This window comes from Haemaphysalis longicornis, unplaced genomic scaffold (genome assembly GCF_048455015.1).
Source record: "Haemaphysalis longicornis isolate Haplotype H1 unplaced genomic scaffold, Haemaphysalis longicornis Haplotype H1 scaffold_1, whole genome shotgun sequence".
Taxonomy (NCBI): domain Eukaryota; kingdom Metazoa; phylum Arthropoda; class Arachnida; order Ixodida; family Ixodidae; genus Haemaphysalis; species Haemaphysalis longicornis.
In genome coordinates this window covers 75,230,440-75,254,566 of record NW_027526203.1, presented here as the reverse complement: position 1 = coordinate 75,254,566, position 24,127 = coordinate 75,230,440, and the positions used below count along the sequence as shown (strand labels likewise).

General features: G+C 48.0%; 1 protein-coding gene across 3 annotated transcripts in view; it reads right to left on the bottom strand.

Annotated features, from left to right (window-relative positions):
• Positions 1 to 381: 381 nt before the first annotated feature.
• LOC144177697 (uncharacterized) overlaps positions 382 to 24,127 on the bottom strand; it is a 60,195-nt gene continuing 36,449 nt past the window's right edge. The window contains exons 3-4 of one of the 3 annotated variants that reach the window (XR_013323836.1): positions 16,995 to 17,067; positions 382 to 3,181 (exon numbers count right to left, since the gene is read on the bottom strand). Coding sequence is in view for 2 of the 3 variants with exons in the window: in XM_077705278.1 (XP_077561404.1) it covers positions 2,846 to 3,181 (336 nt within the window). In the remaining variant the exon portion in view is untranslated. The remainder of the gene's footprint in view (positions 3,182 to 16,994; positions 17,068 to 24,127) is intronic. The other 2 variants (XM_077705282.1, XM_077705278.1) reach the window with 2 other exon arrangements.

The following is a 24,127-nucleotide window of genomic DNA, read 5'->3' as shown; positions in this document are numbered from 1 at the left end:
GCCCCTTTAATCACAATCTGTTCAACGACGGCAGCACTTGTCCCGCCGAACAAGGATGCGGCTGAGTATGGACGGACGGTCCGCTCATCCAAACGAAGCAAAGTTGAATTTCCCCCCTAGGCTTCATTTTTTAAGGGAATATTTATTATGGTATCCCAACGCCGAACACGTACCTTCGTTAAATACGTTAGTTTTAGTGATACAGTGTCGTTATTATTAAATTAGCACTTCTACACAACTTCCATTTGCCAGGTGTAATGTAGTACGTCGTGCATTATTTAGCCATGATTGAAAGATCGCGCACAGCCTGAGGAGGACTGTAAACACCTCGTTGGGTACCTAGCGCAATCTATAGGAAAGGACACTGACAATTTTGCGACGACCAGCACTTTTTTTATTAGAACACAGACAATACACAACTGAATGAATATATTAAGGCGCCCGTGGAGAGAACACTGGCTCATAGGAGAAAAAAAAAGGATAGTTACACTGGCCTCCAAGCGACAAACCGAGATACACCCAGCGCATAAAACAAAATACAAGTACTTCCTTTGGCCTGTCAATTAATTTCTACTAATTATTATAAATGTATTACAGCAGACGTCGAAACCGATCCCTTGGTTGTGCAGCCAGAAAAAAAGTGATGCCGAATGAGTGAATAAGCCGCGGGTGCAGACCATGCACCGCTTTGCTAATTATCGGGCACTGAGCAATGGCAGTTGATGATGCACTTACACCAAACAAAAAGCACAACGACAAATATTTCGCCCTAAAGAAGGGCAGAATTTTGACATGCACTCTCAATGCTCCTTTTGTTGCAAGCCTCACAGCCTTGGTTTAGCGCTTTCACGCTCATCGCGAGCAATTTCCAGCCGGCACATGTCTTGTATTCGTGGAATATGACCGGATTCCGTTGGCTGCATTATCCACCGCAGCTGTGAGAGTTTACGAAGGACACTCGTGCAACCTTTCCACATTATTCGTCTCCGTTCAACAGTAGCGCGGACAAGTTGGTACATCTCTTGAGCGCATGCTTCCCGTGTATTGGAGCTGTTGCCCAGCCCGTAAAGAAAAAGCGCATGCTGCTTTGCACCTGGGTCCTGGCAAAAGTCTAATACAGAAAGCATTGTGTACGTGTGGAGTTCAAAGAGGACTGCCTCCATGCCACCTACAGCCCCAGAGAGGACCGCTCCGGTGGGTGATTCTAGCGGTGGCGCTCCTTGGCCCTGCGTCGTGATGAGATTGGACTTAAGACATGCAGTGTCCCTAAATGTTTCTGTGGCAGCTTGCTTGGGTGCAAAGTCTTCAGATACGATAATAAGGTCATCGTAGCTCTCCTCAGATGACAAGGAGACAGTGTCCTTGTCGCAGTCGTAATTTCCGGTAGAAGCCGCTGGTATGCAAGCCTCAAGCAGTGGAACGTCAGAGAAACTTCTCACCACGACAGGAGCATTCGACGTCTCAAGTGCTTCATGTACTTTGGAAAGTTTTTCAACAACACTGCCCTCGCCACTTTTGCGAGGAGCCGACATCTGCAGCCACTGAGCAACTATTGTATCAACGTCCGGCCTTGAACTGATGATAGATTCAGCGGAATCTCCTGTTGCGCAGTAGCGGAATCTGTCAGTATTGAAACTTTTGGTGCTCTCGTCACGCAGAGGTGTTGGCGAAGACTGGAGAGTGGCATCCAAATCATTGCAGTTGCGCTCCATTTTTGTAGCACTATCTAGATCTAGAGACGCACTACTACTAGAAACATTCGAATGCTGATAGGGGTCATGGTCACGGGCACCACGAACTGAATCTTCACAAATGACTTGCTCATCGGCATCGATCCGCTGGTACGCAACTCTGTTTGCAGTTTGACGAGATGGTGATCCGGAGATACATGAAGCCGTACGCAAAGTTTCTCCAGTCTCTCCGCTGTCCTTTAGCTGAGAGTATTTACTCGCACTCGAATAGGTTTTCGAGCTTGGGTAGGCAGTGCTGTCAGGGCTGGTAGTCTGCCGTGAGAACGTATTCACGCTTGAAGCCCCCCGTTGCCTAGTACCCCTCTGAGCAGAACAGACAGGTTCCACTGCGTTCTCTTCGTCACTGGAAAGCTGAGATTCTCGTGCTTTCGTAGGGCTGCTGTTTGAATGAAACCAACTTTTGTTTTGCTCGAGAAGCAATGCCGAGCGTGGGCAATCCTTCTTGGCAGGCCTGTGGGAATAAACTGCCTCATTTTTCTTCCCACTTGACGCAGACCTGACATCAGTTGTCTGCTTGTCTTTAATGGGTTGCTTTGCAGAAACTACAACCACTGATTTAAGCCTACCCTTATCGGTGACCCGTTCTTTTAGCTCGCTTTCACAATGTGTGCTCGTCACTGCGTGATGTGATTGCAGCGCGCCAGTACGTGCGCGAGCTCTCCGGGCATCGCTTTCTTTTTTCAAAGTGTGCTCGTGCCTTCGAGGACTCCAACTGAGTAAAGAAGCAGTTTTGGCTTCAAATTGTACTTCTACCTTTTCCCTGGGCACAGCCGCAGTCTTTGTCCTAAACTTGTCAGTGTTCTGGCCACTAGAGAGACTACGATTTTCCTCCCGGAAATCATTGTGTGTTTGTTGGGACGCGATTGTTTCATGCAGCGCCTGGCGCTTTTGAGGATGGCCTTTCTCATTCCAGTCAGATACCGGTGGGCTCAAGGCCCGCTTGGATACAGCTGGTAGATGCTTCCGTACTGTCACGGTCTCGTGCTCCTTCGCAGAAAAGCCTTCTTGGGTGTGTCGCCGCTGTGGAGAAGTCTTCGCACACGTCGGCCCGTCAAAATGCTCACGAGGCCCGCCATCCGAGATGTTAGCACGGTTCAGATAGCAGAATGATGGTGATCCGCGCTCACTTCCGTGGTAGCCACGTCTAGACATGAACGGCGGCGGTCCGCGGGGGGCAAAGCCGCCTCTGAAGGGAGGCATCCATGGTGGGCGTCCGCGAAATCCGCGTGGTGTGCTCCCAAAGTAGTGGCCACGGGCTTCAAAGTGCGGATTGAAAGATTCCCCCCTTCCGCCTCTGCCTCGAAAATGGGGCGTATAACCAGGGAAGGGCCCAGAATTCTGATTAAAGTTTGGGGCGCCGAATCCGTGCTGGGAATGGAAGCGGGGTCGCATTTCTGCCAAAAGGTTCTCCGGCCCAGGAACTCTCCGCCCTGCACAGAAGCGGAAAAGAAGTTGTAAGCACCCGCTGTTTTGCCGTTTACATGATGGCATTCATAACGTCAAACTGGCAAAGGATCTTCTGTGGAGCGGACGGCACCCTGTTCCACATAGTTGGTGGCTGCCCCCCACCCTTGCCTGTCCGACCAGATTCGACTGGTGGAGAGGGCTGCAGCGTCTTGCAAGGCATATGGGTCCCTGGACTGAGGACTTAACTTCTAAAGGCGCCATGGAATTTGGTCCACAATAAAGATGTTTATCCTCCTCGGGCGAAGCGAGGGACAACGCAATCACGATTTCGAATTCGTTGCAGCGATCCCAGGATTGTAAAATTTAGATGCTACTATTGGGATTCGGTGCCTTAAAGCACTGAAAAGCGTGCATCGCGAAAAATCGTCGATGAGAGCACCGTAACAGAGTACCACGAAATAAAATAGCAGATGTCACAATGGAGCGGTTGAAATGGCATGGCACAAAACATTAGGTGCAAATACATTTTGCGAAACGGGCGCACCATTGCGCGGCCATCGTGGTCACATGAACCTTAAATGCAGTCATTACATTTTTCACTGGCGGCAGCCACTATACGGATCAAGAGGCAGCACTCCATGAGGCAAGGGGGAAATTTAGCCTCGTTTTAGTCTGCACCCACTGACCACGACGCGTGCTTGCGTTGCGTGGGCTATTCGTTAGGCATCCACAAGCGAGGTCTCAAAAATTTTATGCGTTACTTTGAAGCGCATTTTGTGACAGGCTCGCTGAGAATTCAACCAACTGGAGAGCCTGTACACTGCACTTTGAAGTTTTACTGCGTAGCATTCTTTGCCAAGTACCCCGTGGGAAGGGACGAACCCGGAGACAGGCATGAATGGTTCTTGGAATGGGGACCTTCGGGCATGCACCCCGAGCACCACAGGGCTCGCAGGGAGGAGCGAGCGCGGGCACTAGCGAAGAAATTACCTATCCGCCCAGACATCATGTATGTTGACGCGGCAGAATACCGCCATCACGATGGCTATGCCCTCGCCGCCATCAACAGCCCGGATAGCCCTCCGGTTACCTCTCTTACCGTGCGTACCACTTCCCCAGCGGTGGCGGAGGAGGCTGCAGTAGCACTTGCGTTAACAACCCGGCCTACTCCAACAATTATAATCACAGATTCGAAAACGGCCATTCAAAACTTCGCCCGTGGGTCAATTTCCCTCGTGGCATCCAAAATCCTCTTCAAAAATCCCCCGACCTCTACGGTCGAACTCATATGGACCCCGGCGCGCACTGGTCTGGGAGGGAACGAGGCGGCCCACAATGTGGCACGAGGGCTTACTATCCGTGCCGGGGCCAGCATCACCCCTACCATGGTGCCCGATCCGCGAGGGACCGTCTAATTACCTATCACGACATCGTCGTGCATTACCGCCACGCCCGCCGCCATTATCCCCCCGCTCATACAGGGCTCACCAACTATCAGGAATGCCTCTGGCGACTCCTGCAAACTAATACCCTCTTTTGCCGGGCAGTACTCCATCGAATGTACCCCGATCAGTATCCCTCACCGAATTGCCTCCTTTGTGGCGCCCCCCCAACACTTGTCCACTCTATGTGGGCATGCCCCCAAGACCCCTTCCCGTATGTAAATAGTGATGAGCAGTGGGAGCGTGCGCTGGGCAGCTCGGACCTGGACTTGCAAACACACCTGCTCACAAGAGCTGCCACCGTCGCCGCCAGGCTTCAACCGGCGGCCACCACGTACCGCTGACCACAGGACTCAATAAAAGTGTTTCTCTCTCTCTCTCCCTTGCCAAGTACCCCCGCAGCCAGGACCGTGTAACTCCTTGCTTTTCCAAAAAATGCAGATATCGCAAAAGTTCCACCTTTACTCGTTATAATAGCGTAAACGCAAAAATATGGTCTGACAAAATTTAGGAAACACAAAAAAATAGGAAAAATTAAAATAATTACGGACAACGGCAAACCGTGTAACGCCCTGCATTTCCACAATAAGATTTTACGAAAGTTTCACCTGCAATCGTTATAATAGCGCAATTGAAGATAGTTTCAACAGGATTTAGAAAAAAAAATTTGGCTGCAAAAACACTCAAGACAGGCGGCATAACAACGCTACGCATTAGTAGATAACTCTGAATTTCCGCAGATTTTTTTACTTTCTTGGCTACCTAGACACGATTTTTCTCTATCAGCCTGTCTCTTCGCCAAACCTCCCGGCACAAACCTTGGCAAGAGCGCAGAAAACTAGCGAATCTGCTGGCGTAACTCATGTCCGCATTATTCAGAGCAAAGAAAACCCCAGGCATATTTGGGGGAAAAATATAAGTAGACAATCAATAGTGCCAGATAAAATTGGTTTTACTAGGGCAAATAAAAACAATACGTTAAAATGAACGTGTCGAAGCCAGGCGAGATCAAAGCAAACACTAAAACAAAAGAGGCACAGCTGCTCCAAGTTGAACATTTACAAACAAACTCAAAGCCAGCTTGCACAATGGTGCAAGCTTGATGTCCTGGCACAGTTGCGTTCGTCTGACTAAGCTAAAATCGACGAGTGTCATAAGTCACTGAGAACCAATTACCGTGTGTATATGCGGAGCGCTCCCTCGCCATTGAGGACCTGCACTACATATACTATACTCGGTTACAACTCAAGAACGGCACCACCTCATGTAGTGTATCACTCCGCCAAAGCGCCGGACCCGTGACGTCAGTGCGCGCGCTTTTTAAAAGGGGTTTGCTATGAATGTGTGATATCGTCTGCCTTGTCTCACGCTGTTTGTTTGTCGTCACTGGAGTCGTTTATAAGCATACTAAGTCCAAAAAATGACGGGAACGGCTCACACCATGTTAAAAATATTCCTAGTAACGCCCTACTTGCGCTGCGCGGAGAAACATCCGGCTACGGTGATAAGGCACAGCGGCAACTTCCGGTGCCGTTCTTAAGTTGTCACCGAGTACAGTTGTTCGTTTGGGCAATTGCATTTTCGTCTGGCAGCGCGACGCGCTTCCTGATAAGCCGCCTCTTCTTTGGGCGTCGGGATCTTCTTTGGTGCCCCACCCACATGTTCCGCCGCTGCCGCAGCGAATCAGCTTCGCAGGGGCAGACGACAGTCATTTTGTAGGCGACGCTGTTTGCTCAAACGCCTATCACGAACCCTGCATCCCACCCACCCCCCCCCCCCCCCAGTTCCCGTCTAACTCGTGAGGCTGCGTGCCTCATTCGGCAGGCTCAAACCTCTTCACTCCCCTCCCATCATATTCGCCACCACATCGATCGGCGCCCTGGCCATCCTTCTTGTCCCACCTGTTCTTCCTACCCATCCATCCCTCATTTCTATTGGGACTGCACCCCGCCATCTCTTGGTCCATCCCTCGCCTCCATCCCCTCCTGGGAGCTCTGGCTGCCTCCCCCAACGTCCAGGCTGTCCAGGAAGCTTTCTGCAAACACGTGCACCGAATCCGCACGAGCATTCTGAAGTACTACATGGATGCGGTGAATTGAACTTTCCAATTAGGACCTGGACTTAGGTCCTGCGGAAAATAAGAGTTTCTTCTCTCTCTCTCTCTCTCTCTCTCTCTCTCTCTCTCTCTCTCTCTCTCTCTCTCTCTCTCTCTCTCTCAAACGCTGACTGGCGCGGGCGCATGGTATTTTCTTTTCTTTTTTGCGAACCTCTCACGTTCAACATTTTCTTGGCATTTTTTTCTGTTCATTAACAGCGCAATGAAAAGTTTAAACAGCTGTGGTGTTAAATTTCTGGCCAATCCCCCACGTGGGTACGTGCCATGTTATGTAAGCCCACGGGCAATTCCGGACGTCGCAGGGCGCCCTCACGAGATACACGCTCAAGTGCGCTCGGCATTTCGTGTTGTACTGTGTTGCGTCGTCCCGTCTTTTGCTCTATTATTTCTTTAGAACATTTCACCAACTCGTCCACATAAAGCGCTTGTGGCATTTTCTAGGCATTTTTTCTGTTTATTGACGGTGCAACCAGAGCCTAAACAGCTCTTCTGTTAAAAGTGCCGTCAAGCGGCGCAAGTGCCGTCAAGCGCTGGAAAATTGAAGTTAATTGAAAAAGCCTCCATCGCATTCATCATGAGAGGAGGAAGACGCAACGAAAAAAGCGTAAGGCATGATAGGATGGGAGGAGACGTTACGGGGGGGCAGCGGGAGAACCATGGTCCTTCGACGTCATTTGCAGCGAAGCCAGGAGGTTTCGCGGGGCATTTGTTCAGTGTATCCAGCCTGTAGTTTTTGTTTATTTTATCGAACCTATTTCAAGGTAGTAGCAGGTTATGCGTACTACGACAAAATCTACAGGGCTGTGCCAGAAGGGAAGGGTATTAAAATATAATCCATTTTCTACTGCCGGAAAGTCATCGGGATGCCGCGTAAAGGCCAGAATACATGCAGCGAATATGCGACGAAAAGACGACGAACAACGCCCGGCGGCGCGCGCCCGACGCTCGTCGGCGGAAAAAACGTCGTCCGCCGCCAGGCTCAGAAAGGTTCTTCGGCAGCGGAGCGGCGGCGAGCGGCAAACCGAAGGAACCAATCAGTTCTTCCAATTTCCCCTCAATGGCTTATGACGTGTACAGGCCGCTGCTGAAGGCCGCTTTGGAAAAGTGTGATAGACGTACGCTTGTCCTGCGCCTACTCGAGCTAAAAACGGATTTTACATCTCCGGATTGAGGAAAAAAAAATGGTGTTGCAAGTGAAGTCCGCGCTTTCCTGATAGCTCAAGCCGCAAGCGCAACACGGTCCCGACCAAACTACCGTGACTTGTGTCGCCGAGATAAGCATGTATGATGGTTTTTATTAGGTTAAATAAAGGCGATCCGGCTACATAACTTGTTATAACAGCAACATATGGGGCCCGTGCGCAAGACCGGCATGTGCGGAACAAGCGAATCACTGCGAGGGCCTCTCAAAGGCAGCAAAATACTAAAGGCAACCAGCCGCATGTATTAGGAGCCGGGCTTGAATAGCCCTATTTTGCACCATTGCGCCATCTGTCGAGATAGAGTTAAGTAGAACGCCGGTTTCATGTTCTGTGAGTCGCTGGTTAGAAAATCCCCGCGGACGTTCTTTTTTTTTCTGTTTTTTTAAGTGTCTCTAATGCTTTTCAGAACTCAGAACGCATACATAGGCAGAACAAACGCCCCTGAGTCACGCAGAATTGTCAAACGACGTACAACCCAAGCGGGAAGCTCCTTCACTGGGTCTGTTTGCTGAACGCCGCCGTTGATTCTGGGCATGGAGCCACTGAGAGCAACCGAGCTGCGGCGCGGCGGCGGACGCTGTGCCTTCGTTCCATGTGTAGTTCAGCCCGACGAACATACGGCGTACTGCCGCGGTGGATTTTCCGCAAAGCGAAGTTCTTCGTGAAAGTTCGTTGCATGTATTCTGGCCTTAACTAGTCAGCCATAAGCTATTACGGCCACAAATTTTGCAATCGCGCTTTATGCTTCAGAATGAGTTTCGTTCTCGCAGTTGGCAAACCTCATCAATTAGAGAGCGATAATTGGTGTATAGCTGCTACCATTTATACACATCCTTTCCAATTACAGGGAGCTGGATAGCTTGAAGCGGCTGACACCTGCTAAAAGGTGAATAGAAACTAAGGGCCGTTTCTCTTGGCATCCTTCACAGTCGGTATTAATCGATCGCAGCCTTTACTGCGCTGGTCTAAAGCGGGAACGGAACCACAACCGCTACTCTAATAAGCGCTGCGACTATAGCCCACGTAGTGTTTACGTGGGCTACTCACAGTAAAGACTGCCTAGCCTTTACTAAGTGTTAAGGCGGAAATGACAACCCCCAGAAGCTGTAGCCACAAAAGTCACTCTATGGGAAACAATCTCCATTCCTGGTAACAATGAAATAACACTTCAGCACCCTCCCACCATGTTGTAAAAAAAAATATTGGCCGCGTATCTGCTACTTTCGTTGCAAATGTCGACGCAAGACAATAGTCGACTGGCGCCCGTGCAAGTAAATGCATCCCTTCTCTTTCCCGCTCACCACTCATGCTGTTCCCCTCCCGCCTCGTTCCTTCCTAAATATGTACGCGGCGCTTCCGCTGGATGACGCCACCGAGCCAACCGAGCTTCTCCAGGTGCGATCGTGTAACGCGAGCAGACGAGCGGAAGCCGCGCCCGCGCACCGCCGCCGCAGAGAGCAAGAAGAGCGCTCCCCGATGGGCCGCGCGAGCCACCGTGTAAATATAAACAGTTAAATAAAAACGAGTTGTTTCAGTTCAGCCAACGGCTCTCAATAATAGATAACAAATAACAAGCTAGAGGTTTGCTCAGTCAATTTAAATTTACCGCGTTCCACTGCGCCCACTCGGGTTCCTCGGTGCCAGCGCTGCCGTACGGCGGAGACACGCGTGAATAGAGGCACCCGACTACAACGTTTATAGAACCACGGTGCTCCACACCACGACGTTCCAAGCGGAACGCGAACCTATCTAGTGGGACGTTCGTTGCGGTTGCTGTTTGGTATTTTAGTATTCCGCCAGGTAGCGCGGGGCAACAGTAACCGATCGTTTCCTGCAGTTCAATTCAAGTCAAGTCGTTTTATTTCCAAGAAATTTTGTTGGGGGTCCCCCAGGCGAAAAGCGGTCATCGGCCACTTCAAAGTGTCTGCGGCCCGTACAGGCAGCGAGACATCTGAAGTTATAGAGGCATGAAAGTGATGCTCAATCAAATTACAGCAATGATCAAACGATGCACATGTATAAGTGAAAACAGCTACAAATATAGTAACACATTTTTCGAAAGTTACTGTGAAAAATAAAACAATCCCTGGCATACACTTCTGCAATAGGAAATGCACATGTGCGATAGGACTGCAAGGGAAAATTGGCAAAGAACAGGAAATCTTCACACTTTTCATCGATGGAGTGCAATGAATGTAATGTTGTAGTGAGTGGACAACAAAAAGATACCAGTATCAACAAAGGGTGCACCATACCGCAAAATCTAACAGGTACTACGAGTTGTGAATAAAAAAATCGCGCAATAGTATTCCAGAAAATGAGTTAGTGTGAATGCCTCTCTCTTCCAAGCCATTCAGAATGAAAGGCAATCGGTGTGTTAAAGATTGTTGAAGATAATTCGTGCGCCGGCGTGGAACAAGCAACATGTCAGGAGTTCGGGTGCTCGGATCACTCTGCAAGTCTAAGATTAGCCAGAGGTTTTAAGAAGCCTTGCAAATTTTTATTCGAAAAAAAAAAAGTAGGAATGAAGTAACCTCAAATCAAAAGCATATTTTTCCCTTATAATCTGATGTTTCGGAAAGAGGGGAGCGGTTGTGTGCGAGTACGCTACGTTAGCTACGTTAGAGTTTAAGTTTGCAATAGTAGTAGTGCCCCAAACATGGGTGCAGTATAAGTGAGACGCAAATAAAGCATGGTAGATTTGTAGTTTAGCTGTTATCCTGAAGAAATGTCGACATCGCGATAATGCACCTAGTGATGTAGTATTTATTTGCTATCGCAAAAAGCAAGCATCCGTAAATGTTTAACAAAGGAACATTGCAAATATCACTCATGTATTGATTTTCGGCCTAATATTTGCGTAATGTCTTATTCTTGGTTGACAATGTTGACAAGTATGAACATAGCAGCGGACATAGACGTAGGATTTGGATGTGGGTATATAAGACTATTGCACAGATAATATTTCATCTTGGTCGGCTGGCTGAATCGAGTGACAGTCGGACAGACAGGCATAGACAGGCGGAGCAAAATTTTCCGGGTTCAAGTATTCCAATAAAGACTATCGTCTTTAAAAGCACAAGATCTTTGTTATTAAGTGCTGACTAGGAGTTGCTATAGGGGCAATAACCATACGAGATGCTTGCAAACGAAAAAAAAAGTAACATTCTTGAACACACGCACACGGCAGCCAATTACAACTCAAACTAAAACTACACGTACATAGATAGCCCTAAAGAATACAAACCCTAAAAAAACCACAAAAAAAAGTTCCCACCAAATGTTCGCCGTGATGAGGTGTTGTCCTCTGGGCGTCGTGGGTCCGGCTGACGATGCGAGGTGAGGTGCGACATGGCGACGATGATGGCTCCACGCCCCTGCTCCGTCACCCCTCCGGCGTTCCGTTCCCGTTCCAGCATAGCCTCCCCATCTCCTCGCTTTTGGCCACTTCTCATTGGCCCACGTCATCCCCTCGTGTGGCTTGCTGCTTCTTTCTCCTCGGTGAAACCTAACCGAGGGCAATCCCACAGCCCGTATTTCCGCCACGAGCCCTCTGTGGGCATGTTTTGGCCACATTGTCGTCGTCGTTGTCGTCGTCGTCGTCACAAAGAGAACGTCACCTCACATATGTAAAGGATGGCCAGCAAAGCTAGGCGCAGTCCAACTCCTGAAGGAATGCAAAATTTGCATTCAGCAGAATGGCCAGAATTATCTGCTCTGTTTTTACGGGAATGAGCGCTCCATTGAGCTGTATGTCGGGTTGCTGCGAAATGCCGCGGTGACTTGATAATAAAATCACACTCGCTTCGGGATTGACTCTAAAGCCGTTCTTATCTGACCACTTTTAAAGTTAACACCTAAGCGTATTTGTCCCCCATAGAGAGGTTGCACGATTTAAAACCTATATCGACGCTGCTACGTAGATGAAGTTGTTGTTGTTGTAGTCCTTTATTAGGAGAGGGAAGGCCATGCGGCCAAAATAGGGGTAGGGGAAGGAGGGGAAGGGAGGAGTAGCCCAGTTAAAAAGATGATGCGTCCATGAAGACGGCACAGGGGTTCCCTTCAGACCGCGGAGGTCAGGCTAAGGTGTAGATCTACCATTAGGAGATTTTCACGACCGGAGTAGGCCCGATTCTACACTAATCTTGAGAGACCACTCTCTGCGCCGAACAGCCCAAGGGCTCTGATAAAATTCGGATCTTCAAATGGAGGATCATCTTCTGAGGCATCGGGAGGCATAGCATTGGTGAGGATAGGCCGGTACAGCAAAAACGCGGAGAAGCGCCAGATTAGGTGGTCAAGGGGGGCGAATACGGTCATTCGGCAGTGGGGGCAGTAAGGAGGTGGAGACCCCGTTGGGTAAATCCATTTTCTTGTGATGTGGGGTGTGAGAGCTGTAGATGAAGTAAAAAACTTCATCGTGTTATTGTCTTTCCCTACTTATTTTCGTGATAGAAATAGTGCAATTCAGCACACTCCACTATGTGGCGCCCCCATTTACTGGTGTGTATTTAGAAGCTAATGCCAAACTTAACGTTCGTACTGAGGGGTAAGTATCGTGTTTAATGCTGACGTATACGCCAAAAGATTTCAAGTCGAAGCGGGTGCCGTTTAGCCAGGTAGTCGCAGTCGCAGACAAAGGCATCTGTTATTCAGGATTCAGACGCTACTAGTTAATTCTAAGTGGATCGACTGTCCGAAAGCCAGCCTGGTAGTAGCCAGAGGAATTCCAAAATAATTTTTAAATGGGGAACGCAGTCTTCAATTCAACATTTCTTCAAAAAGCACGCTCAGGTAGCTGGTGAGGGCAATCGTTCGGTAACTTGTGGAAGATGAGGTATCCTTTTCCCGCTTTAATATAGGCAGCATGACCGTCTCCTTTGAAGACACTGGGAAACGTCCAGCAGTATATATATATATGTTATTAAACAAGCCAAGGGTAGTTTTAAGGCTGTCTGTATATACATATATACTATTGTGTAATATTGTCGGCCTGTTAGGCCGAGGCTTTACGTGGGCTTATGGCAACCATCAGCTTAGCGGTTCAGGCGAGAGAGGGAGAGTTCGAGCATATCCGATCGCTTTTTGCAACGTGTAGGATTGCGTTACGCGAACTTTTTGTACTGGAAGAACGTGTTTGAGCACGTATTGAGACCCTTCCACTGCACAGAGCGTTTGACAATGTTTGCCTGGTGTTAAGCGAGGTGCCAGTGGTACTGACAAATGGTAATCTGGCCGTTTTCTGCCCGTTTATTTTTCTGGTCCTGTTTCAAACTGCGCATCCGTGTGCGAATTCATTAATGTTACGAAGGACCTCAAACTGTTGGCTTTCGTGTCGCGGTGAACCAGTTTTTCTTGTTGCGTTATCATGCTTGAAAGCGATCACGTTATCGGTGTTTGGGTATCTGCGCACTACACCACAGGGTTTGTTCTGGGCCTCCCGTGAGCGTCGCCATACTCGCTCCACCATGGCCTTCTAGTGATCCATACAGGATGGTGAAGTTCTTCGCATGGTATGGAGCTTTCTGCAGCATTGAGGAGATGTGCGTCATCCTACTACAGGTTTCTTCGTTGTGCAAGTATTTTATGTAAGTGCTTAATGAAATTGTATGGAAGTTGTAATTTTAGCACGAACTTTGTGCAGTCTGCACCCGTTTTTTTGAACGCTCTAGGGGAGCCACAACGTATATTTATTAAGGTATTTCTTAATGATTTGAAGATGGCCACTTCCTCAGGGGATAGTGCCCGCCTCCCAATCAACTAATGAGGAAAGTATTGAGGATAGAATTGAAGATACAATGGCCCAATGTATGTGGGATTATTGGTGGTGTGTTGAGGATAGAATTGAAGATACAATGGCCACATGTATGTGGGATTATTGGTTGTGTGTTGCGCTGTAGCGGGTTGCAATTGGATGATGTTTACTGAATAAATAAACAACAGAAGACACCACCAAACATACGTTCACATGGCCCCTGGCATCTGCGCGTCTACACGCCCACACTTCTTATTGTGCATTCAGGTCGCCCAATATGATGAACGCTTGAGGGAGTTCGTCGACTAAAAACTCCAATTGCTCAATATAGCGGTGGACGTCCGGGGGAATTTTATAGTGAGCATATTATTAAACGTCTAATAAAAAGGATTACCCTTGAGGCGACTACTTTGGATTGTCATGGCCACTGAGCGTCTGGTATTGCCATTTTTTGAGTAACTATTGCTGCCTCACTGGAAGGGCGGGTACAGTTTTCTCCATCTATCCTAAACAGAAAATATTGATTCATGAAGTTTTTTGTGTCTTGTAGCTACGAAACACTTTACTGGTGTTTGTAAAGAATTTCACAGCAATCATTCAGTTTTTCTGAGGAGCCCAGTATTTTCACTTGCTAATGTTATGTTCTGCAACTGCAGCTTTATGATACCTAAAACAGAGTGCGTTTGCTTTGGTGTGATTTGTCATTATCAGTATAATTCGGAGCCTGCAACTCGGGGAGGATTTTTCCGCAGTCGCGTGAGCAGCACCCATCCATTGGTTGTGGTGCAGGCAAGGATTGGGAAAAACACGTCTTCGTTAGACACTTCAGGAGAAAACGAGGCAGGGTCTGTGGACGTCCACTTCGACTGTCACCTGAAGTGACCGCGACTTTCAAGTGGAGCTCGGTGAATGGTAAAAGTGTGATTTGCAGTGTCCATACCCTCTGCAGCTTCAGACATTGTGAGGCAGGTAGAGCCCCAGCAGCACAAACGACGTCACTTACTATGGTGCTATTTGTTGCTGCCCCAACACCGTGCTCCAGAAAAAAAGTGCGACGTTCTGGGATGCCCATGGCCGCACAGAACGGCTGATGCGTCTTAGGAAAGTTATGGGGTTAGCTACCAGATTGAAATCATTTAATTTTCTGTTTTGAAACTGAGACATGACCGTGAATATGCAGGGTGTGTACTGCAGCAATTCCGGAATTACGCTACAGTTCCCTGGTAGTTCTCAGAAGTGCGACCGTTTTCCCAGCACTTACCGCATGTCAGGTTGTCACGGCAGGTTTGGGCGGCATGGCTATACATCGGACTCCCTCTCACCATAAATACACGTCCTTGACAGCTTCCGCCATTGCCCCTATATTGCTGCCCCATAGCCTATTGACCGTTGCATGCAAGTGGGCGTGGATCCAGGCGTGCTTGTCCGGGTATCGTGACCATCAATTTCGGATTTCGATACCTACTATTAGCGCAAACGCAAAATATAGGTTGCTGCCACAAGTGTGGAAAAACGCGGTCCGCAGCTATTGTTAGTGTACGCAGCCTTCGTGAAAATATTGGTCGCCTTGCGGCCCTGCGAAAGTGGATGTCCAGCGAAGGTGTTGTAAACCACTACAAATGGTGACAGAGAGGGTATGAAAAGTTTCTCGTCGTCCCGGCCAACTAGTCGCTTGCGCTCGGCTAGTGTCACTAGACGAGAGTACGGAGTATCGGCCCTCTTTTCTCCTGTGGTTCTGTGCCGCTGCCACGATTATTGGTCAGTTGAAATCACGTGGTATTTGTTTGCATTGTTCATGGGTGCTGCCATTTTGTTGTTTATGCGTTTTAGTCGGTGAACTCTGATAGGTTTAGCTTGTCCACCATGCTCTGCGTCTGCGCCCGACGGACTTCGCTAACACGAATCAAACATAATGCCTGTAAGAGCATTTCAGCGGCAGGAGTGTGTCCAGAGATGCCGTTTCGCTGCATTTTGTGTGGTGCTGTTAACAAAAGACCCTGTAGAAGTGAACAGCTCGGCCGTAGATTCGGCAATCTCGCAGCACTGATGAACGGCAATATGGGCGCCGTTGCTGTCTTGTGTGCCTCAGGGGCGTTGCTAGTATACGCTCGGCTTCTCTGGTGGTAAATGCTGGGTCCTGCCTAGCCTCGCAATCTTAGGCAAGAACTGCTATATTTATCGACACCAGTCCTGCCTAGCCTGCAACGATCATCTCCAAGCATAATTTTTACCAGCAACCCACGGTAAGGGAGTCCCATTTTTCACAGGCACCTTATCACCCATAATAGTGTTTCGAGGCTTATTTTGTGGTTTACTTAAACGAATTCTAATCTCTATGCTGTATTCCTGATTAGCCTCACGCAATCGTGTGGCGTCTTCGGCCTCGGCGATGAAACCGTTGGGGTGTATAGGTATACAGCCTTGCTGTAAAAACTACAAGCCTTATTGTTTTCGATGGATATCCCGCCGAGGTTATTACAAAGCGTATTGGCGTGACGGCCGCCGTTTCTGACCCATCCATACCCTGATTGGGCACTGTCGAATTGGGGGAAATGGGTAAATCATCCCCTCCACTCAGGCCCCAGCAACGCCACAGATGTTGACAGAAGCTGACCACTCAGTAAACCTTACGCCAGTGAACAGCCAGACATGACTCCAGAACTGCTCCTGGATAGCCGCCAAATACAAGAACATTGAGGGTGCCGATTGCAGACGGGGTTTATGGTGTTGACTAGCGACCAGCCGCAGTGGCTCAGTGGCTAAGGCGTCGTGCGGCTGAGCACGAGGACGCGGTTTCGATTCCCGGCCGCGGCTGCCGCTTTTCTGATGGAGACGAAAAGCAAAAACGACCATGTGTACCAGATTTCGGCGCGCGTTAAAGATCCCCAGGTGATCAAAACAAATCCGGAGCACTCCACTACGGCGAGCCTCATCGCCTGCGTTGCGTCGGCGCGTTAAACCCTACAATTATTCAATCAATCAATGGTTGACTATCGATGGCGGGCTAAGGAGCGATCCCGGTCAAAGTGACGCGAGCTGCTGTGCCGTGAACTGTGACAGATTTTACGTATGTGGCAAGTTTATCCCAAGGCCCCAATTTTCTAGGGGCGTACAGTTATATGCGCTTGATTATAATTTTACTAATGATTAGAACGCATCACCTAGTTTTACATTTTCTAAATTAAATAACGATACCATATCTTACTTGAGCATCTGGGTGAAATGTAAAGTACTTGTAACCACATCGTTTGAACAGTCATGTGGACTATGAGCACCCGAAAGGAAAACCTATGCAATAAACTGAGCAAGGTGCCACCTTACCCCTTGAAATCCGGATACGCAGTCTGCAGGGCCGAGAACACGCGTTCACTGGAATCCAATGGCTGTGTCACCTCTGGAGAACAAAGAAGGAAATGGTTTAGAATGCCGTCATGGAGATCAGAAGGTAAAATGAGACAACAGAGTGTAATCCCCCGAAACCTGAAGGGTTAAGCACACAGTAACAGCGTACAGCACGACCAGAAGCCCCGCGCTTACCGCTGGCGAATACCGCAGGCGTAATGAAAGAATGAAAAGCACGGAAAACAAGCTGCACCAGTGGCGCTACAGACTAAAGTCGCCATCGGGGCCCAGAAAATTTGTCACCCCCCTCACATATACAACGCAATAATTAGTAATATAATAATAATAACAATAATATTAATGATAATAATAACAATACCAATAAAATATAGTAATAATAGTTTTTCATTTATAATATAGTTATTATTGTTGTATATATAATAAGGATATCACTGTTGCTATATTATTATTTTTCGGTGGGAAACACGCATGTTTCATTTAGTTACAAATGCACAAAAGACTGTTCACAGGGGCTGAATGTCTCAGGTTCGAAATGTCGATACAGGCATGCACAATATACAACATGGGATGCGAAATTCCGTCACTAGAAAAAAAAACTATGTGTAGGCTACTTCAAAACTACGGGCAATATACCAGGAAAGTAAGCAGCAAAAGAAGAAGCCGTGTGTTATTTATGTAAACAAAACCATACACGAGGTTGGTTTAGAGCGCCCCAGATGCCGGCTGTGGTGCAAATTACGAACACCGGCTTTTTAACTGAACTACGTATAGAGAAAAATCCGAAAAGTAAAGAGCAACGTTGTTGTGACGCTCGAAAACACGAAAAAAAACCGTTAGCAGCCGCGCAAAAAGTGGCTACATGCGGCAGCACATGGTGGAATGTGGCAAATCAGAGTTGGAAAGGGGCAACCGAAGGTTGAAACGCCGCAGCGAGGGAGTACCACGTCGTATAGTCGATACCAAGCGAATTGATGTTTCCGAAAGCCCTGGAGGAGAGGTAGTCTCAGGCCTCTGCAGGTAACGACAAGACGACATTAAGTTGGTCGTCAGAGGCACTTGGAAAGCTTTGCAGCCGCTGTGCCCGCTAATATCGTACAGACGCGGGCTTGTGGGAAGGTGGCCAGCAGCGACAGGCCCGTTTAAAGGCAACACGTCCAAGACAACTAGTCACTTCCATGAGTTAAATTTTTGTGTAATACCTTAATCTAACCAAGCATGAAGGACCATAGACGGAGAACTCTCAAGAAAGGCTGGGGGAGAAGAGCAACTATACAAAAGTTGGAATGCCATAATAACAGCTATTTAGAAATAATGTGCAGGAGAAGCAGTTTAAAATGTTAAAAAAAAATGAGCGCCACAAAGCTTTAGAAAAGATTGTTACGCCAGCCTGCTTATCCCCAAAGACAGCCTCTGTGGCCGCAACAGCACGCTGGAAATTTTTCCAGATGAGAATTTTATAAGCCAACAGCATCCGCTTTACTACGAGTTTTACGTTTTAAATATATACATTATCGACTCTCTTTATTTCTTCAATTGTCGTTATCTGGTTACAAGAAGCTGAAAGAGCATTTAACGTGAACGAGACGACTGGTCCCACACAAGTAGTCTTCGGCCCGTGCACGGCTGGCCGTGTAGATGTTCGTCTGCAACCATGTCGTTGCTTTTTTTTTCGTACGCTAGCAAGTATTACATCATACATTTCCAACATTCCCGCCCTTCCAGTGAGGCAGCAATAGTTACTCAAAAAATGCGCAATACCAGACGATCAGTGGCCATAACAATCCAAAGCAGTCGCCTCAAGGGTAATCCTTTTTATTAGACGTTTAATAATATGCTCACTATAAAATTCCCCCGGACGTCCACCGCTATAGTGAGCAATTGGAGTTTTTAGTCGACGAACTCCCTCAAGCGTTCATCATATTGGGCGACCTGAATGCACAATAAGAAGTGTGGGCGTGTAGACGCGCAGATGCCAGGGGCCATGTGAACGTATGTTTGGTGGTGTCTTCTGTTGTTTATTTATTCAGTAAACAGCATCCAATTGCAACCCGCTACAGCACAACACACAACCAATAATCCACATACATGTGGCCATTGTATCTTCAATTCTATCCTCAATACTTTCCTCATTAGTTGATTGGGAGGCGGGCACTATCCCCTGAGGAAGTGGCCATCTTCAAATCATTAAGAAATACCTTAATAAATATACGTTGTGGCTCCCCTAGAGCGTTCAAAAAAAACGGGTGCAGACTGCACAAAGTTCGTGCTAAAATTACAACTTCCATACAATTTCATTAAGCACTTACATAAAATACTTGCACAACGAAGAAACCTGTAGTAGGATGACACGCATCTCCTCAATGCTGCAGAAAGCTCCATACCATGCGATGAACTTCACCATCCTATATGGATCACTAGAAGGCCATGGTGGAGCGAGTATGGCGACGCTCACGAGAGGCCCAGAACAAACCCTGTGGTGTAGTGCGCAGATACGCAACACCGATAAAGTGATCGCTTTCAAGCATGATAACGCAACAAGAAAAACTGGTTCACCGCGACACGAAAGCCAACAGTTTGAGGTCCTTCGTAACATTAATGAATTCGCACACGGATGCGCAGTTTGAAACAGGACCAGAAAAATAAACTGGCAGAAAACGGCCAGGTTACCATTTGTCAGTGCTACTGGCACCTCGCTTAACGCCAGGCAAACATTGTCAAACGCTCTGTGCAGTGGAAGGGTCTCAATACGTGCTCAAACACGTTCTTCCAGTACAAAGAGTTCGCGTAACGCAATCCTACACGTTGCAAAAAGCGATCGGATATGCTTGAACTCCCTCTCTCGCCTGAACCCCTAAGCTGATGGTTGCCCTAAGTCCACGTAAAGCCTCGGCTTAGCAGGCAAACAATATTACACAATAGTACATATACATACAGACACCCTTAAAGGAGCCATGAAGAGAAAATACAACTTTGTTTAATTTGAGAGAACTAGGATTCAGTATTTCAATCAGCTCCAATACAGCCACAAAAGATGGTTTTTTAACGAAAAAAGAACCAAGAAGTATTTAGAAACTTTCAAATTTTGCGCCACAGTGACGTGTTATGAGCAAAAATGACGTCATTCGGGCCAACAATAAAACATATTTTCAGTGCGTTAACTGCACGTTAGCATTCAAGTGATGCGGTCAAATGGAACTAGAGGCCCCATTACAGACCTCCAGTCATGTGTCGTCGCGACAGGTCAGTTAGGCGGCCGCCAATCGCACAAACAAGGTTCCATGACGTCATAGAAAAGTTGCAGGAAATTGGCTAGGGGGTCGCGACTGCTTCACACGTTTTCTTTAATACCTCCGTTATTTGTTCGAAGATTGCGATAATATTGGCATCATTGTTATCGGGACTAAGTAGTCTTTCTAATAACCCCAACTTGTATTTTGTCTTCATGGCTCCTTTAAAGGAGCCATGAAGAGAAAACACAAGTTTGGTTCATTCGAAAGATTGCCTCGTTAGAACCATACTGACACCACTTTTGACACAAACTTCGCTCAAATAAGCTACATAATTAGGGAAAAAGGGAATGACCATGCGACCCACCAGTTCATTTTCCGCAACAGAACCTATGATGTCACACGGGAATGCTCTGCGATTGGCGGAGGCCGGCAAAAGCAAACGCAATAGGCAGGGCTTACCAGTTTGCATAGTGAGCTATATGCCCGTTAAACATACTGCACATTCTTTTTATGACACTAAGAACGGTGGAGTAAACGGTTGAAGTTCCGAACAAACACGCAAGCGTGTACTCCAATGCGTACGAAACTACCGCCAGCCGAACTCGACATCTCGCCGTCGCCACTGTCGCGCAGACGAATATTCGGGTTCGAGGCTCTTCGAGGCCAACGAACCGTCCTAGCACTCACAGCCGCGACCTTGCTTGGTATCGTAATCCCTTCACAGGAGGTTTGCCGTCATATCGCCAACCAGCAAAGGTAAAAATAGAAACTAGGGGAGTAAGGAACAGCAAGCAGCGACGAGAGTGACAATCGTCGCAGTTTCGGAATGGTGTTGGCTTGCTGCTATTGTTAGGAGCTCGTTTCCAGTTTACAACCACTGAAAACTTCAGTTTGTTCGAGTACTTTACAATGAAATTTCGTTGCTGTGTTTTGAAATGTCCATGTAGTACGGGCGAATCGTCGAGGGAGTGCGACATCCCCGCCGGTGAGGAGATCTCCTTTCATGTGCTGCCCAACGACGACCCTCGGCGAAGCAAGTGGCTACGTTTTGTGAACTTTGCAAACGGAGGAGAAAGATAGCTAAAGGAAGTACGAGTGTGCTCGCTTCATTTCCGAGGAAGTGATTACGGCAGGGACCCTTACGTTAGCTCACTCCTGGGACATGCTGGCGCTCGTCGCCGACTTCGTCAAATCGCCGTCGAAGCGCTCTGGCCCTGGCGGAAAAAAATGTAAACACCGCGCATTGACGCTCGTACCTTTCTGGTCGAAGCAGAGAGCTCGCGCGAACGGCTTTTCATACACGACACCTGCCAACTGGCATAAGCGATACTGCTACTGAAATTGAACTATTATTAACCGTAATAAAAATACGGCACATACGTACCAGTCTGTATTCGTCCGTCGCGACGGGGCTGACGAGGCAGCGGTGCCGACGGCTGGGCGTTCGTCTGTTGTGGCTATCGCGGAATGGTCGCTTTCCGGTCCATCCGCGTATCCCACAACTCCTGCCGCTCGTGCACTTAGAAGCATTGAGCGTTCAAGTGGTGTTAGGTTGTTAAATGCAAGCCCAAGCTTCTCGGCGAGAGTTTTGTTCTCCGGATCAGGCGATTCCATGACTAGGGCTGCGGGTGCACTAGGTTTTACTGGTATTTTTAAAATGGCCGCCCGGTTCCTGTTTGATTCCCGCGTGCGGGCGCTATATGGAGTCGACATACTAAGTATCTGTTTCATGGACCGGCTCGCATGACGCCATTGTTCACGTCACGAAATGTGCAATTTAGGCGGGAGATTTACAATTTGGCTTAAATTTTCTTATTTCTCAGTGAATAAAGCATCATTTGCTTCCGGGAAAGCGCTTAGGGTACTATGTAACACCTAATCTTTCGAATAAAACAAACTTTTGTTTTCTCTTCATGGCTCCTTTAAACTACCCTAGACTTGTTTAATAACATATATATAGTGCTGCACGTTTTCCAGTTTCATGAAATGAGTCAGTCATGCTGCCTATGTTAAAGCGGGAAAAGGATACCTCATCTTCCACATTAACTGCCGATTGCCCTTACCAGCTACCTGAGCATGCTTTTTGAAGAAATGTCCAAGAGGACCTTGCGAACACTTCAATGAGCACATCACGAGACGAGTTATTCTTGCTATGTAATTCGAACCAACGACACTTTCAGTGACATTTGGGATACTAAAAACAGACTTCCAGGTTACTCGGGTTTTTTTAGGTTGTTTTAAAACCGGAGCTGTTAAAGCTTGAGCTCGGTTGGGTGGAGTTAGCGAAAAAAATACACAAAAATGCGTCTTATTTAAAGAGTGCACCACAACAGATAGGATATTATAATAGTGACGTCGGCTTTGGCGCCTTCTTGAGAGGGAGCACAAGAGGCATATGTGTATGCCCACCCCTTACCATACCGGTTTAAAGAGGAGTATTCTTTATTGGGTGATTAAAACGCAAAGCAAAATTGGCATACCTTGCACTAGCGGTACAAGTGTAAGGCTGCTGACGCCGTGTGTAACGGAGATGCGAACTGAAGGCGCACGCACGCGGGGTTCATTTAACGGTTTTTTTTTTTTTTTTGCGCAAGCCGCCGTAATGGTGTTGCTATCAACGCAAATTCCGTCCACAACGTCTCTGAATGACGTATCCTCAGGGGGACGAAGAAACGTCATTTTCCCCGGTCCTCTGGCCTCACACCTGTGGTGCCATCACGCGACACACTGTTGCCCTATATTTAGCCCGCTAAGTGCAACGCACGTGCGGCCACAAAGCCCTGTGTGGGCCGTGAGAACATTCGCTGCCGGCCTTTCTCCTCTCTCTCCAGCGGGAGAGCGCTAGACACAACTGGGAGAGCGCTAGAACTTGGGGAATTCGGTGAGGCAGCGTATAGCTCCACGATTAGTTTGTTCAAAAAGGTGGTTGACCAGTCGGATTCGGGCCTGCTGCGCGACGCACATTGCGTGCGATGTTATAAATTCGGAAGCACGACGGCCAGCAGAAGACTTGGCGGTAGCTTTTGGAATCTCAAACTAGCCAGCCTTGGTGTTCTGTGCACGTAAAAGGAGCTCATGCGGTCTAGGGCGTACCTGCAGAATGGTAGATCACCAAGACAAGTTCTGCGGTGTAACCAGTTAGGCGAACACTAAGAGAGCAATGCTCTGCCATTTATTGGGAAATTTGTACAACTAATGAAAATACTGTTTTCTTTGTTGTCCTGCGGTCATCGTCACCTTCTCATCTGATCTTCATCGCCATCACCGCCGACTTCCGGAGCAAGGGGTTTCTTCGCCGAGAAACGAACCCCACCTAAATAAGGTTTCACTCTAACGCTGGCGAAACACTTGAGCGGTAAGTCGACTTAGCTTCTACCCCTTGCATCTTTTGCTAGAGTGGGGGACCTACAGGAAGGGCCTTGTAAAATCTGGCTGAAGTTGGCCTCACCCCTCAACACTTAGCCTAGCCTAGCAAGAACATCGCGAAACCTAACAAAACTTAGCCAAGCTTCGCAAACCCGAGCAAAAAGGAACTAGATAGATTCCCGGCTTACTGTTTCTCCATCCTTTTTTTTTTTTTTCCTTTTTTTTCTAACCGCGTAGCCGAGAAAGTTGTCATTGCTATTGAAGTTTACGTTGCATAGTGGTTTGAAAATGACATATGTAGAGGGCATTTTCGGGGACCCATCATTTGCACGAACAGGTTCACCGTGGGTTCACTACCCACGGTGAAATCTGCTGAAAAAGTAGTGCTGTGCTTCTGTTGTACCGGCTCAAACGTCAACGGGCGCTCGCCGGCAACGGCAGCGACGTAGCCACGCAAATACTACAGTTCACGCAAAGGAAACGGCAGCTAAATGT